At 39.3% G+C, this 15,388-nt stretch overlaps 1 protein-coding gene across 2 annotated transcripts in view; it reads left to right on the top strand.

Annotated features, from left to right (window-relative positions):
• Positions 1-15,388, top strand: part of MPP7 (MAGUK p55 scaffold protein 7) — a 1,877,075-nt gene that overhangs the window by 1,840,281 nt on the left and 21,406 nt on the right. For both annotated transcript variants that reach the window (XM_044066673.1, XM_044066671.1), the window contains one exon: positions 9,449-9,557. In XM_044066673.1, coding sequence (XP_043922608.1) covers positions 9,449-9,557 — 109 coding nt within the window. The remainder of the gene's footprint in view (positions 1-9,448; positions 9,558-15,388) is intronic.

The raw sequence follows: 15,388 nt of genomic DNA, 5'->3' as shown, positions 1-15,388 counted from the left end.
CCCTTTGTCTTCCTCTTTATTATATATTTTTTGTTTTATTTAGTGTGTGTGTGTGTGTGTGTGTGTGTGTGTGTGTGTGTGTGTGTGTGTGTGTGTGTGTGTGTGTGTGTCTGAGCACGTGTGTGTATATATATATATATATATATATATATATATATATATATATATATGTGTGTGTGTGTGTATATATATATATATATATATATATATATATATATATGTGTGTGTGTGTGTGTGTGTGTATATATATATATATATATATATATATATATATATATTTAAAAATATATAAATATATACTTGTGTACTTGCTGTTTACTACTACTGTTAATTCCTCTGGAAATTCTAACATACTTCTTTGCTGTTTGTATGCTTTTTACTGCTTTAAAGCTTTTTGGGGGCTTTGACTTGTACTGGGAAACTGAAGTCAAAGTTCTGTGGTGTCAGTTGAACACTAGGGACTGCCTTGTGCATGTAGGCCAAGAGGCCTGTTGTTTTGTATCTTTTTCATTTTTAAGTTCTGACAGGAAAATATCATTTTCTTCAGTTGTTCTGCATTTTTACATTTATTGCTGGCTTAATACTGCTTACAGCCATTTTATCTTTAAATTGTGATTTTACCACATATTACTTTATTTGCATTTTGTCTGTGTAGATTTTTTTTCAGTTCTGATGGGAATCTTTAAGTAAATGCTTGTTTATGCTGTTTTAAAATGTTTCTGTTTTATTTAAGGGTATATATTTGATTATTTGGACAAGTGAATTTTTGTTAGTACTGTGACTATGTGTGCTGTTTACTACACTATGCAAAGTGTAGAGCAAGACTCAGCATAATTGAAATTGTTTCTGCTATATTTTTATGCAGTTTAGCCCTATTTGCTGTGTGAGAACATAGATTACATTTTCTGTTATTGCTACCCTTAGTTAGCCCTTGATAGTGTCAGTATATTATTCTGCTGGTGTTTTTTTCTCCTTTAACTTGATGGACCCTAATATAGATGCCCCACCCTCCCCCATCAGACCCATTTGCACCTAAAAATAAAAAAAAAACTCATCAAAATGATTCCTCGGTCTACAGTTTGTGAATTTGTTGTCTTAGGCCAGCCGGTGGACCACTTACCTTTTCCGCATCACCACAGTCCTCTATGGTATGGTGGGGGGGGGGTCAGACATATCCCACGCGACTGTTCCAGTACCTGGTTTAAGTATGGGAGAACCAAATTGTTTAGGAGCAGGAGAGGTCTAGGGTAAGAGACCCCTTGACAGAATAATACTATTCCCAGATATTTTGTCCTCTAGTGTAGATTATAGTAAGAAGAGGCAGAATCTTCACCACGTGACAGAGAGTCTGGTTATTACCGTATATTGGACTGATGTGGTTTATTTAGCTAAGAGTGTTTTTACAGTCAGTTAATCTTGGAGGCAATGCTGTTATACAGAATGACTGTGAGGCTATCTACTCTAGAGTGTAGTCTAACAGAGCTTGATGGTGATTCTGATGGAGGCAATAGCGAACACTGTGAGTCTGTCCAGTCTAATTTTTCATAAGGTGAACACTGTTGAAAGTTTTTGGTTGGTGTGTTTGTACTATAAAATAAGTATCAGGTCAGCTGCAAATTATTCTGATGAAGTCCTATTATGGATGAAAGCACTAAATAAACACTTTTGAGGAACTTCACGTTATCTGTATTCACCTTTCTATAGATGCTAGCTAGGTTTAGATATGTATTTAACTGGAAGCAGTCTAGAGTTATGCCAGAGACTGGCAGAGTTTATGATCTTATTGAGAATGAGATTCTTAATGTTTTGGCAGCTCCTTCTCTGTTACTAGCCTTAGATGTCTATAAAACATAATCTCAAACCCTTTTTGGCTAGTAAACCAGCTGTAAGGAAATGCAAGGTATACTCTGATCTTGTGGCTGTATTTGCTCCTTTGTCAGCTGACCCAGTTGTGGTTTCTCCATCTGCCAACTCTAACAAGAGAGCCTTAGCTTCTGCTAAACCTGCACCACTAGATAAAAGTGACAAGTGGTTAGAATCTCAGGTAAAAAAAAATTGGCTCAGTCTAGGAATTTAACTTTTAGAATTTTAAATTATCAGGGCTTTGTGTAGAAATTTATTTTGTAATGTGCTTATAGTTTAGATGTCTTTGCTGCATCTTTGCCAGCTGAACAGAAGTGTTACATACATGAGATTGAGTCTAATTTGACTCAAATTTTGAAACTTACTTTGCAGTTTGACTTGGAAGGTGCTGACAGTATTTCTAGAAATACAGCCACTTCTGTTGCATTGAGAGTATTTGCTTAGTTACATATCCAGAATTTTTCTGATGATTTAAAAACATGAGATTTTGAATACTCCATTAAGTTTTTATTTTGTGTTTAATCCTGCTGCTATGAACATTCTCAAACAGTGTAATGATAGAGGTAAATTGCTGTATGGGGAATATAGAATGTTTCATTTTGACAGGTTATCCACTAACAAGATGTTCAACATCAAAGGGCAGAACAAACAAAAATCGCAGTCTAACAAGAGACAGGGTACTGAAATGAAATGGCAGGAGGATAATGCTTCCAAACCAAATAAAAGGGGTTCCTTTCCCCACAAAAGATATTTGCTCTGCTGAAGAATGACTGTGCCAAGACCAAGGGCATCCTGTCCCTCCTCTCCTTTCATCTTCCCCAGGTTTTATCTCAGCCCAGCAACTTGACCACGTATAGTCTCAGACAAGTAGATGTTGAGAATAATTCAGGGAGGATGCTTTCAGCAGTGGACAGAAAATCCTCCTCCTTTCAGGGAAATTACCCTGCACCTGTGAGACCACACACATCTGTTCTCTCCAGTACTCCTTCACAAGTTAAAGCAGGGGTTATAAAGCCAGTTCCTGCACTACAAAAAGAAAAAGGATTTTACACCAGAATCTTTTTGGTGCCCAAAAAGGAATTATTGTGGAGACTATGGGCCAGACTCCACATGAGAAGGAATCAGTGGTCCTTAAGAATTTGTTGGACCCAGCACCTGCTTTCCTTTTGAGTTCCAGTTACCAATGCTGGATTTTGTGAAAAGAGAATTATAGTGGTGGAGGGATCAGGTGTTTCTCAATCCAGACCTACCCTTCTCCCCCAAACCCCATTTCAGTCAGTCCAGATGGAGTCATCAGATTTTACATGGGGAACAGTTTACAGGGGAGTTCAAATGCTTGGCTAAATGGGTTTCTTAGAACACTACAAAGCACATAAAAGTCAAAGAAATGTTAGCAGTGATTCAGACCTTAAATGTTCTTCACCACTTATGGTCTCCAGGTTCCCTTTTATTGGTCACAGACAGCACCACACTCATGGTACCCAAACAAACAAGGAGGTCCTAGGTCATACCGTTTGCCGGTTGTCAGTGATTTGCCTGGGAGCTAGCTTTACAGTATTCTCTGGCACTTCAGGTAGAGCAAAACACAGTGGGAGACTGACTAAGCAGATCCTTGATGGACCCTCACAAGTGAAAACTTGGGATAGAGGTCTGCCTGGATTAGGTCCAGATGTGGGAACACTTTGATCTGTTTGCTTCCTTTCAAAGTAGACATTTGGAAAAATTATGTTTGGGAGATCCTTGCTGCCATGCTTGGAGGACAGAAGCTTTCTTGTTCCCTAGGCAGGAATGTTCCTTTATGCATTTCCACCAATATCTAAAGTACTTCTGAAGATTCAGAAATAATTGACACAGATCTCTGTGATGATCCCCTTTTGCCCAGGCAAATTTACTTCTCTTTTAATGAAATTGTCCAAGGGTAGTTACCACAAGCTTCCTCACACTCTGGATCTGCTCACAGTGTGTCAGGAGTGACGGGTGCACCCTAACTTAGAGCCATTGCTACTGACAGATTGGATGATACTGTCTTCAACATTTTCGACACTTGTTCAATGAGGATGTGCAGTAAGTGTTAAAGGAGGCAAGAAAACACAGCTAACTGATATCAGAGGGCTTGATATATTGTCCACCGCTCTGGTTTTGAAATATTTGTGTGAGCTATACCATGATGGCTTATCTTATGTTTTTATCAAGGTGCATCTTGCAGCCAACTCAGCTGTTCTGTCCATGGATCCCCTTCTTTTATCTTTTTCTGTGGTCAAACACTTTATGAAAGGTGTGTTGCACTTGAGACCCCTCAAAAGTACTTTTCTGCTCCTTGGGATCTCAACCTTGCTCTTGAAAAATTTACCATATTACCTTTTGAACCTGCCTTTTAGGCTGATATGAGGTTCATCACTTGGAAAACTGTTTTGCATATTGCTTGACATCTGCAAGGTGAGTGTCTGAGCTGCAGGTTCTCATGTGGGGCCAACCTTATCTGCCTTTCCAAAAGGACAGGGTTGTTTTATGCACTAATGCTTCTTATATGCCTAAAGTTGTTTCTCAATTTACCCTGCATCAAGCCATCATTATCACAGTTTTCTTTCTGGAACCTAAAAACAAGGGAGAGAAGATTCTGCATACCTCGGATGTACACAGGCAGCTGTTTATTTCCTGTTCTGGGGCTAAGTAGCATCAAGTGTGTCTCTAAGCATACAACTGTATGTTGGTTATCCTCTACTATTGTTTGTGTTACTCCTACCATGGCAAATCTGTTGCAGGCAAGGTTACATTCCACCAGAACCTTATCCTCTTTGGTGGCATATTGGAAAGGAGTGGGCTCTTGAAACATTCTATAGGCAGCAACTTCACTACAAACTGGATTATTTCTCAAGTTCTAGAGTAGGCTTTGGGAGGGCAGTTCTTCAAGGGCTTCCTCATCCCAGGTGGGATAAGCTGTGGGAATCTACATATATGCCACTGAGGCAGCGTGGATGATGAACATAGTACTTAATCATTATACCTCACAGACACAAGGTACAAGGTTTGATTCTCACCTTTGAAAGGGAAATTGGCTAGGCTTAAAATGGCCCACAAAGGCTGCTAGTCTGGTACTTACTTATGAACCTACTTGGCAATGGTGACAAATGCAAATGTAAAGAGATCACCTGTTAATCGTTGGTGACACAAAGATATCACAGCTGTTAGCTGAGTCATTCAGAATTTATTGATGATAACCTGCCAGAAACATTGCCCCCCTTCATGTATTGGAAAACATTTAAACTTGAACTTCAAGTTATAACACTGTAGAAGAAGAGCTGTATGCCTGAAAAGATGGGTTAATTATAGATCTGGAAAACACAGTAGAGGGAATGTTTTATGCTTTCTGATTGTCAGGCTTTAAAATGAACAGTAGGTGCAGAATTATAGAGAAATAAAAAGATAATTGGACCAAGCATATTTTAGCCCGGTCCTTACTGGAAAATTTGAGTATCAGAATATGATTTGATAACCACTCCTGTTTCTCATCAGCAAGCTTGACTACCTATATGCTTTCTTGTCTGAGAAGTATATAGCAAAGAAGAGGGTTTGCCAGAACTGCTGGACACCATCAATTATGTATTTTTATCTACAGCAAATGCCTCTGACTTTAACGACGATGGTTCTTTTAGATAGCTGATCACCTGTATGGTGAATTGTGTAAGGGTTAATGTTGCATTTCGAGAGTTTGTTAATAATCCCTATATGGGGGAATAGTGTCTTGGAGCTTGTCAAGTCTATGTAAACAGTGCAGAGTGTACGCCCCTTTTCCATGGCTTCAGTAAACCTTCTGGATAACCTGATCAAATTGACCAAGCATGATATGCCTTTTACAAAACCAAACTGGTGGGCATCCAGGCATATAAGGACATGTGTTCCATGGCCTTGCAAGTACTTGTAGTTGGCCTTGCATGCTAACACACCTGGATGTGTCTTAAACTTCACTGAAAGCTCCAAAATGTCCTTTTTGAATGCCCTGTTCAGTGGGTCCACCCTTTTTGGACCCAAGATCAAGGAAATGCTCACCAGAATTGAACAGGAGGGCAAAACACTGCCATAGGCATCCAACCCCCCCATGACTTTTTCCCTGAAACAAAAGTGATAAAAGAGGTTGTAGTTTCACAAATCCCAGGATTTTGCTAAAGATAGTTCAGCTAACAGACCAGGTGATGCCCTGGGACAGAGGGGAAGACAACTTTAACGGCCTTGTCAAATCTGGTTCCCCTTCATTTGGCCTTCCTAAATGCTGGATCCACTTCCAGTTTTCCTGTCTCATCCCATCCGGCCAGCCTTACCTTGACATTGAAGTCCTGAAATTAACTGATTGGTTTCTCCATTTCCAGTGCTGACCAGAAATGGTAAGCTTTGTTATTCTGTACTCCATATCCTATCCTTTCCTTTCCTTTACACAAAAAACAGCCACTAGAAATGTCTGTAGAAGTAAGAGGGAAGGGTTTTGCAATTTGGGCCTCCTAGAAAGGTCTGATTCTTTTTTAGGCTCCATTATCTTTTATTCTGGATTTTTTCGTCATGTTTTTTTCAGAAGGGTTCTAGGTTTTTACCCTAAAAGTACTATTGGCAACCATCTCCAACTATTGTTTTGGAGAATATCAAACCCTGTTGCTTCACTGAAAATGTCCAAGGTTTTTTTATGAGGAACTTTCCTTTTTAAACCATTGCTGAGGGATCCGGTTCCTCCTTTAGCCATTCCTTTGTTGCGTCATGCCCTGACTAAACCTTCTCACAAATGGGCAGTTTCAATGGAACTCAAGTTTTTATCTTAGAAGACTATCTTTCTAGTGGATATTGCTTCAGATAGCAGGATTTCAGATTTGCAAGCATTATTATGTAAACTATATTATCTGATTATCCATAAGGATAGGGTTTCTGTTCAAAACAGTACTAACTTTGTAGTGCTTTCTGAAGCTAAACTGAGTGACTGACATGGAGGATCTTTATGTTATAGCTGTATGAGTATTATAAGCTTAGGCAGTGGTGTAAAATTTAACCTTCTGAATTTTCTTTTTACTTATTATTGAATTAGTTTGATCTTTGCCATCAGATCTTGCAGACAGACCATCTTCATGATAATGTTTTGTAATTGTAATTTTGAAGTCTCTGGCATTGTTGTTTATGGTTTTTAAATAATACATAATAGTACTGTAGCAGTTATTTTTAACTTTGTAAATTTGACTGCTGATTTTATTTTACATAATAAAGTATTTTTTAAGGCATTGTAGTAAAATAAGTTTGCCTTAGATGTCAACTGACAGACTTCATTAAATGTGAACTTATTTTGTGAATGGCTGAATGTATGTACACATGCTCAGACATTCATAGTATACTAGATGAGTAGTTTCCATGTTGGCAGTGACAGTTACTCAGCTCTGTGTCGGTCAATGGCTGCTCAAGACTGGGCGTTGTAGCTGGGCTGTATAGGTGGGGTTCCTACAAGTGTAATAGTACTTTTCAGTTTCCAAGCCTCCAACGAGACTTTGCATGAGTTTGTCCAGTAATAAAGGAGAATCGTATTTTCCTTTTCCAAACCATTCATATACCACTCCTTTCAATATTTCTGCATTGAACACCTCATAATACGTAAGGAAATCCATTCCAGGTTTTACCTAATATACCATGAAAGAATGTGCTACCTAAGATTTTTCATTTGTAAATTAGTGTTCCTTGTTCCTAAGGAAAGGACTCAAAAGTCAATGCCAAGTGTAGCTGACAAAACATTTTTTGTACTTTTATTAACATTAAATTCCCCCTAAGTAATCTGTAAACTGAATACAGGTACAGCCTCTCCAACCTATCTGAACAGCTCATGTTTAACATCTGTAATCTGGCTCATAAAATATTTCTAGACCCTTTCAACTTTACATAATTGTAGTGGATTAAAGGTGCATACACTCACACAATATTCCATCATTGGTCTCACAAGAGCCCTATAGATAGGGTTAAGGATTGTTTCATCCCTATTAACCATGATACATAAAAATCTTTAATGGTAGAATAACACTTCCTAATAACAAACAAAACATTGCCATCAGAATTGAGTCTTACGTACCATAATATCCAGATCTTTAACCCTATCTATTCCTTCTAAAATTACATTATAATGGCATATTGGTAAGTGGGGTTATTGTTCCCAAAATGCAGCATCTTCATTTTGCTAACATTAAATTCCACATGGATCCTTAGTGACAACTACAAGGTGGCTACATATGTCTGTATTTTGCCTGATCTTTCACCAAATTCATGATTGCCCCACTTTTGGAGTCGTTTGTAGATTTGTTCATCCATGCGTTATTATGAGCTGCTAATTCTGAAATAAACTAACCAAGACTGGTTGGTCCCAAGAGAGACCTGTGTGGTATTCCCGCAGTAATTTGAGTGTCTTCAGAGACAACTTCTTTAATCTTGACTCTAAAGTTCCTGTTTGACAACCAATTTCCTACCCATTTAACAATGTACCTATAATATTTATTTTGTATATGAATTTCATTATTTTTTTGTCGGGGGACATAGTCAAAATCCTTAGAAGGATCCCAATAATTTGTTAAAAAATTATTTGCCCTTTCCATCCTGTCTTCCTAATCTTTTATAACATCATCTTATGGATTCTTATGTTGAGCACCAGTTGTTGACATGTGCATTTTGTATGGAAATTCTGTATATCAGTGGTGGACTTCAGAATGACACTAAGGTTGCAGCTGTCTACAAACTGTGATAGCTAGAGATCCCAATTTGTAATCTGGAGATATGTGAAGTATATGACAAATAGTAGAGACTTGTCACAGAGCATTGAAGAACATCACTGGTTACCTCAGTGTATGCTGGGGATGCACTTGTCACCCTCATTTTATGGGTTCTAGCCCTCAAGCAGTTTGCTGTCCACCTATCTACACAGGGGTCAATTTGGAAATGTTTCAGCTTGTCTTTTATGTTGGCATGCGATATAATGTCAAACGCTTTATCCAGGTTGAGGTTTGCTGAATGTACAGCATGTCAACTGTCCATGGCTTGAAAAGGTGACCACATTCATCATTAGACAGGATCTAAGTTTAATGAAAGCAAACTGCTGGGAGTCAAGCCCTATAAATGTCATAGTTAGGTCAGTTATGAGGCATTCCATGGCTTTGCAGATGAGATGGTCAGAGTAATGGGTCTGTATTTTCTGGGTTCATTGCTAGTTGGTATTCAGATTTTATGGTAATTAAATGTCTGAATTTTTTGGCTGGATGTACCTACTTTTAAAGGGCCTTTGTTCCTTTTCATCATTCTCTACAGGTTGAGAGGTATGCTTGTCGTATTTACAATCCTATCAAATATGAGAAAATGTTTTCAGTGCGAGAAGGCTTAAATGTTTGGATGTACAATGCAGTCTTTTTGTACAAACAGAGAAGTAATTTGCCTTTGACATTTTGTGCAGCAAGACTTTAAAAGCAATTAGTACATCTTCCAAAATGTACAGACTGGGCTGTATATGCATTCTGTGTTGATAATTCTGTTCATTTTATAACTGTGTAACAAACATTAATCTGTGTTAACATTTTTTCTGTAGGTTCATTGAATATGGTGAATACAAAGGAAACTTTTATGGAACAAGCATAGACTCCATCCGATCTGTTATGGCATGGAACAAAGTTTGCCTGTTAGATGCACAGGCTCATGTAAGTACATATTCCCAGATTCTCTTATGATACATTTTCTCAGCCATTAGATGGGAAGATAAAATAATTAATAGTTTTAACACAAAGATAACATTGATTTATACTGCTGCATGTTTGCCCATAATCATTTTTTTCAGTCTTCTAAAAAAGAAGTCCCATTAATCAACACTAGAAGAATTGTACAGATGTATTTATTTCCATAATTTATAGCTAATTTGGTCTGGGGGAGAAGAGCACTTCTATTTTGAGTGACACTTATATTCTTCCATGTGGGAGTCCATGCCCCAGAGTAATACAGTTGTGTTGCACATACGTGCCATCAGGATGGTGGAATACACTGTGTACATCATTAAACATAATCAGCAGACACACAAAACACAAAGGTGGCTCAATGGCTGCACAGTTATAATGCGTTCATGGGGCCAGTTAAAAAATGTGTGCAAATAACACTGTTATTTAAGTAGTGAATATGAGTAATCAGCACTCAGTCAAGAACACAAGAATAATTAGAGGGAAAAATATCACAGCACAAGGAGTAGGAACTGCCCTATCAGTACAGCAGTTGATACATATAAACCTGTTTTAATTAAATATTTCCATGGAAATTCATGACTGGTTACGTGGCAGTAATATAATGTGTTAAATTTCAAAATAGAAGGCTTCTACAGCAGATAAAATCCTTTTCATATCTCCTCCTCTGTGCATAATGGGTGAGAGTAGCCTAGAAAACATAATTGAATTTGTCCAACCAGCATGTACTGGTGCAAACTTAAAAATTTTCTGTGGATGTCAAATGAAATGATTTTCAGTTCTAACTTTAACAGGGAACTTAGTGTCAGGGCATTCACAGAAGATAATGTACACCCCATTAATTGCATTACAAGTGGACTGTATTTCAATATCATGTCTAACGCACTGAAAAAATACTGAGGACAAACAAGAATGTCTGTCACAAGGGCCAGTGTTTGTTCATGTGGATGAAATTAAAATAATTCAAGGAATAATAAAAATCACATATATTTTAGACCCTTCTGAGTAAAGATGTAGACAACTTGGATAATATGTTTAAAGTCAGTCTAATGGTTAAGGCATTTACCTCACAAACACAAGGTACAGGGTTTCTCACCTTTGGAAGGGAAACTGGCTAGGCTTAAAATGGCCCACAAGGGCAGCTAGCCTCGCACTTACCTATGATCCTAAGAGTATGAATCTGACTTTAAGAATCTAAAGGTTATTGTTAATGGCATTTTTACTTCTGAATGATTATGCTTGCGCTGTTGTTTCAAAAGTAAAGAAACAAGCATTACCAGAAAGCAATAATGAAACTAGTTTCTTACCCCTTTTTTCTCACCCTGTTTCATTTTCACTATGTATAGTACATGCTTAATTGTACTTCCGCGGTGGTGCAGCGGTAGCGTTGTTGCCTCACAGCAAGAGGTTCTCCCATTCGATTCTCAGCTTGGGTTGGGAGTGCCTTCTGTGTGGAGTCTGCATGTCCTCCTCGTGGTTGAGTGGGCTTTCATAAGACGTGCGTTGAATGGGCGTGCCTTCGTTGAAGGTTGGGCGTCGGGCTGGCAACTCGACACCATAAAAAACAACTGCCAATCATTAGCGGACCGGAGTTCTGCTGTGGCGACCCCTAACCGGGAAAAGCCGAAAGACAAACAGCAACAACATAGTACATGCTTAATTATTTTCCAAAGGACATTTTCTACAAAAACTTGCATGGCATGTTAGAAATCACAACCACATATGCATATAAATATGCACAGTCTGCATTATGGCATAGGTTAAAAGGAAGGTGATATGTTTTTTCCAAGCATTGTAATGTAATGTTTGAAAAGCAACCCTCAGTTTGCCATTTTCTGTTCAATTGAATAGAATTAGTACTATATAAACTCTACCACATAATTCAAAGCAAAATTAGTGATGTCTACTTTGGGAGTCATTTCTTAAGGGTAGCAAATTGATGTAAAAAGGAGCAACCTACCATTGAAACTCTGGCTTCAAGAAAAAAGAGGGAGATTTACAGAAGTGAAGGTTTTTTGAAGAGAGACAAGTCCCTTCTACCCCCTGATTAAAACTGAACTGTATGGCCATGGTAGAATGAATTCTGAATATTTAGAAAGGTATGAATGCTGTTGGTTTGAAGTATGTACTCTTTGTTCTGTGAATGCTTAGAACACACTCCAGAGTTTATGCAGTAACCCACCGCAGGAATATGTTGAAAGATACAAGTAACAAAAATGTTTTGGTAACTTGGAGAAATAGTAGACTTTACAGAAAGAGATGTAAGTACAGGCCATACAGAAAGTTTGAGACCAGGACTTGTAAGAATATAAACATGGAGCCAGGAAACTAAGGTATGCAATTCATACTACAGAAACAAAGTATGAAAAAAATGCCAGGCATCGGCAACTACCCATACAAAAGGATTTTATAAATATTTTGACTACCAAGTCAAAGATTCTTTAAAGATGGATCCATACTTTCTGGAAATTCTTTGGCTAGTGATTCTGTGTCAGTGGCCATTATTTTTAATAATTTTTCTGGCTTTGTCATCTAGTTACCTTTACATGTTGTATTTGATGGCGACAGTATTATCTGATATGTAATTTTTAAAGAGTTAGTAAAGAAGTCATTTATGAAAATCAAGAATATAAACGGTGTACAGTCTTATTACTTTTCATGCCAGTTTTATATGTGCAATTAAGAATATATTGGTAAACCCACATGCTAGTTTAATTCATGTTCTCTTGAAGGACAGGATGGTTCAGTCAGCATGAAAAGTAGCAAGTTTTGTCTCACTTCTTAAGGGAGTATAATCAGATATAGTACAAAACTATACCCTAAGCCTTGCATTTTTGTGGAATGTTATGACAGATCATCAACTTCTTTCGGCTGTTCCCATTAGGGGTCGCCACAGCGGATCATCTGTTTCCATTTCTTCCTGTCCTCTGCATCTTGCTGTGTCACACCATCCACCTACATCATCTTGCTCTGTCACAACAACCACCTGCATGTCCTCTCACACCACATCCATAAGCCTTATCTTAGGCCTTCCTCTTTTCCTGTTACCTGGTAGCTTCATCCTTTGCATCTTTTTCCCAATATACTCAGCATCCCTTCTCAGCACATGTCCAATCCAACGTAATCTTGCCTCTCTGGCTTTGTCTCCAAACCTTCCAACCTGGGCTGACCCTCTAATATACTTATTCCTAATCCTGTCCACCCTCGTCACACCCAGTGCAAATCTTAACATCTTTAACTCTGCCACATCCAGCTCTAACTCCTGCCTTTTTGTCAGTGCCACTGTCTCCAACCCATATAACATAGCTGGTCTCACTACCCTCTTGTAGACCTTCCTTTTCACTCTTACTGGTACCCATCTGTCACAAATCACTCCTGACACTCTTCTCCACCCAATCCATCCTGCCTGTACTCTCTTCTTCACCTCTCTTCCACACTCACCATTACTCTGAACTATTGATCCCAAGTATTTAAACTCATCCACCTTTGCCACCTCTACTCCTTGCATCCTCACCATTCCTCTATCCTCCATCTCATTCACACACATATATTCTGTCTTAGTCCTGCTGACCTTCATTCCTCTTCTCTCTAGAGCATATCTCCATCTCTCCAGGGTCTCCTCCACCTGTTCCCTACTCTCATTACAGATTACAATGTCATCTGCAAACATCATAGCCTATGGGGACTCCTGTCTGATCTTGTCTGTCAACCTTTCTATCACCATTGCAAATAAGAAAGGGCTCAGAGCTGATCCTTGATGTAATCCCACCTCCACCTTAAATGCATCCGTCACTCCCACCGCAGACCTCACCACTGTCACACTACCCTCGTACATATCCTGTGCCACTCTTGCATACTTCTGTGACACTCCCAACTTCCTCATACAATACCACAACTCCTCTCTAGGCACCCTGTCATATACTTTCTCTAAGTCTACAAAAGCACAATGCAACTCCTTCTGACCTTCTCTGTACTTCTCCATCAACACTCTTAGAGCAAACATCGCATCTGCAGTGCTCTTTCCCGGCATGAAACCATACTGCTGATCACTAATCATCACATCTCTACTTAACCTAGCTTCCACTACTCTTTCCCATAACTTCATGCTGTGACTGATCAGTTTAATCCCTCTGTAGTTACTACAGCTCTGCACATCACCCTTATTCTTAAAAATCGGTACCAAAACACTTTTTCTCCATTCCTCAGGCATCCTCTCACTTTCCAAGATTTCTTTAAACAATCTGGTTAGAAACTCCACTGCCATTTTACCTAAACACCTCCATGCTTCCACAGGTATGTCATCTGGACCAACAGCCTTTCCATTCTTCATCCTCTTCATAGCTATCCTTACTTCCTCCTTGCTAGTCCACTGCACTTCATGATTCACTATCCCCACATCATCCAACCTTGTCTCCCTCTCATTCTCTTCATTCATCAACCCCCTCAAAGTACTCTTTCCATCTGCTCAATACACTCTCCTCCATTTGTATGTTTTCCTCATTATCCTTTATCACCTTTACCTGCTGCACATGTTTCCTAGCTCGGTCCCTCTGTCTAGCCAATCGGTACAGGTCCTTTTCTCCCTCCTTAGTGTCCAACCTTTCACACAACTCTTCACATGCCTTATCCTTCGCCACCTCTCTCTTTGCCATGTACCTAATCTCCTTATATTCCTGTCTACTTTCTTCATCTCTCTGACAATCCCACTTCTTTGCCAACCTCTTTCTCTGTATACTCTCCTGTACTTCCTCATTCCACCACCATGTCTCCTTGTCCTTCCTCTGTCCAGATGTCATACTAAGCACCTTTCTAGCAGTCTCCCTTACTAGCTCTGCTGTAGTTTTCCAGCTATTTGGTAACTCTTCACTGCCACCCAGTGCCTGTCTTAACTCTTTCCTGAACTCCACCTCACAATTACCCTTTTTCAATTTCCACCATTTGATCCTTGGTGCTGCCCTTACACTCCTCCTCCTCTTCTTGCTCACCAACGTCATCCTACAAACTACCATGCTATGCTGCCTAATTGCACTTTCCCCAGTCACCACTTTACAGTCTCCAATCTCCTTCAAACTGGCCCTCCTACATAAGATATAATCCACTTATGTGCATCTTCCACCACTCTTGTATGTCACCCTATGCTCCTCCCTCTTGTTAAAATATGTATTCACCACAGCCATGTCCAACCTTTTTGCAAAATCCACTACCATCTGACCACCTGCATTCCTTTGCTTAACACCATACTTACCCATCACTTCCTCATCCCCTGTGTTCCCTTCACCAACACGCCCATTGAAATCTGCTCCAATCACCACTCTCTCACCCTTGGGTACAGTCATCACCAATTCATCCAACTCACTCCAAAACTTTTCTTTCTCATCCATCACACAGCCAACTTGTGGAGCATATGCACTAACAACATTCATCATTACACCATCGATTTCCAGCTTCATAAACATCACTCTATCCGACACTCTTTTCACCTCCAAAACACTCTTAGCATACTGTTCCTTCAGGATAACTCCTATGCCATTTCTCCTCCCATCCACACTATGATAAAACAATTTGAACCCACCTCCGATACACCTAGCCTTACTCCCCTTCCATCTAGTCTCTTGCACACATAATATACCAACCTTCCTTCTGTCCATCATATCAGCTAGCTCTCTCCCTATACCAGTCATACTGCCAACTTTCAAAGTTCTGACCCTCACTACCACAGTCCTACTCTTCCAGTCTTTGGCCATGCCTTCCCCCTCTTCTCCTCCTTCGGCCAACAGTAGTCCAATTTCTGCCAGCACCCT

Source organism: Protopterus annectens, chromosome 3.part1 (assembly GCF_019279795.1).
Source record: "Protopterus annectens isolate FY-2018-M chromosome 3.part1, PAN1.0, whole genome shotgun sequence".
Lineage (NCBI taxonomy): Eukaryota > Metazoa > Chordata > Ceratodontiformes > Protopteridae > Protopterus > Protopterus annectens.
Note: the sequence above shows the minus strand (reverse complement) of the source record. Positions and strands in the feature narration are given on the sequence as shown.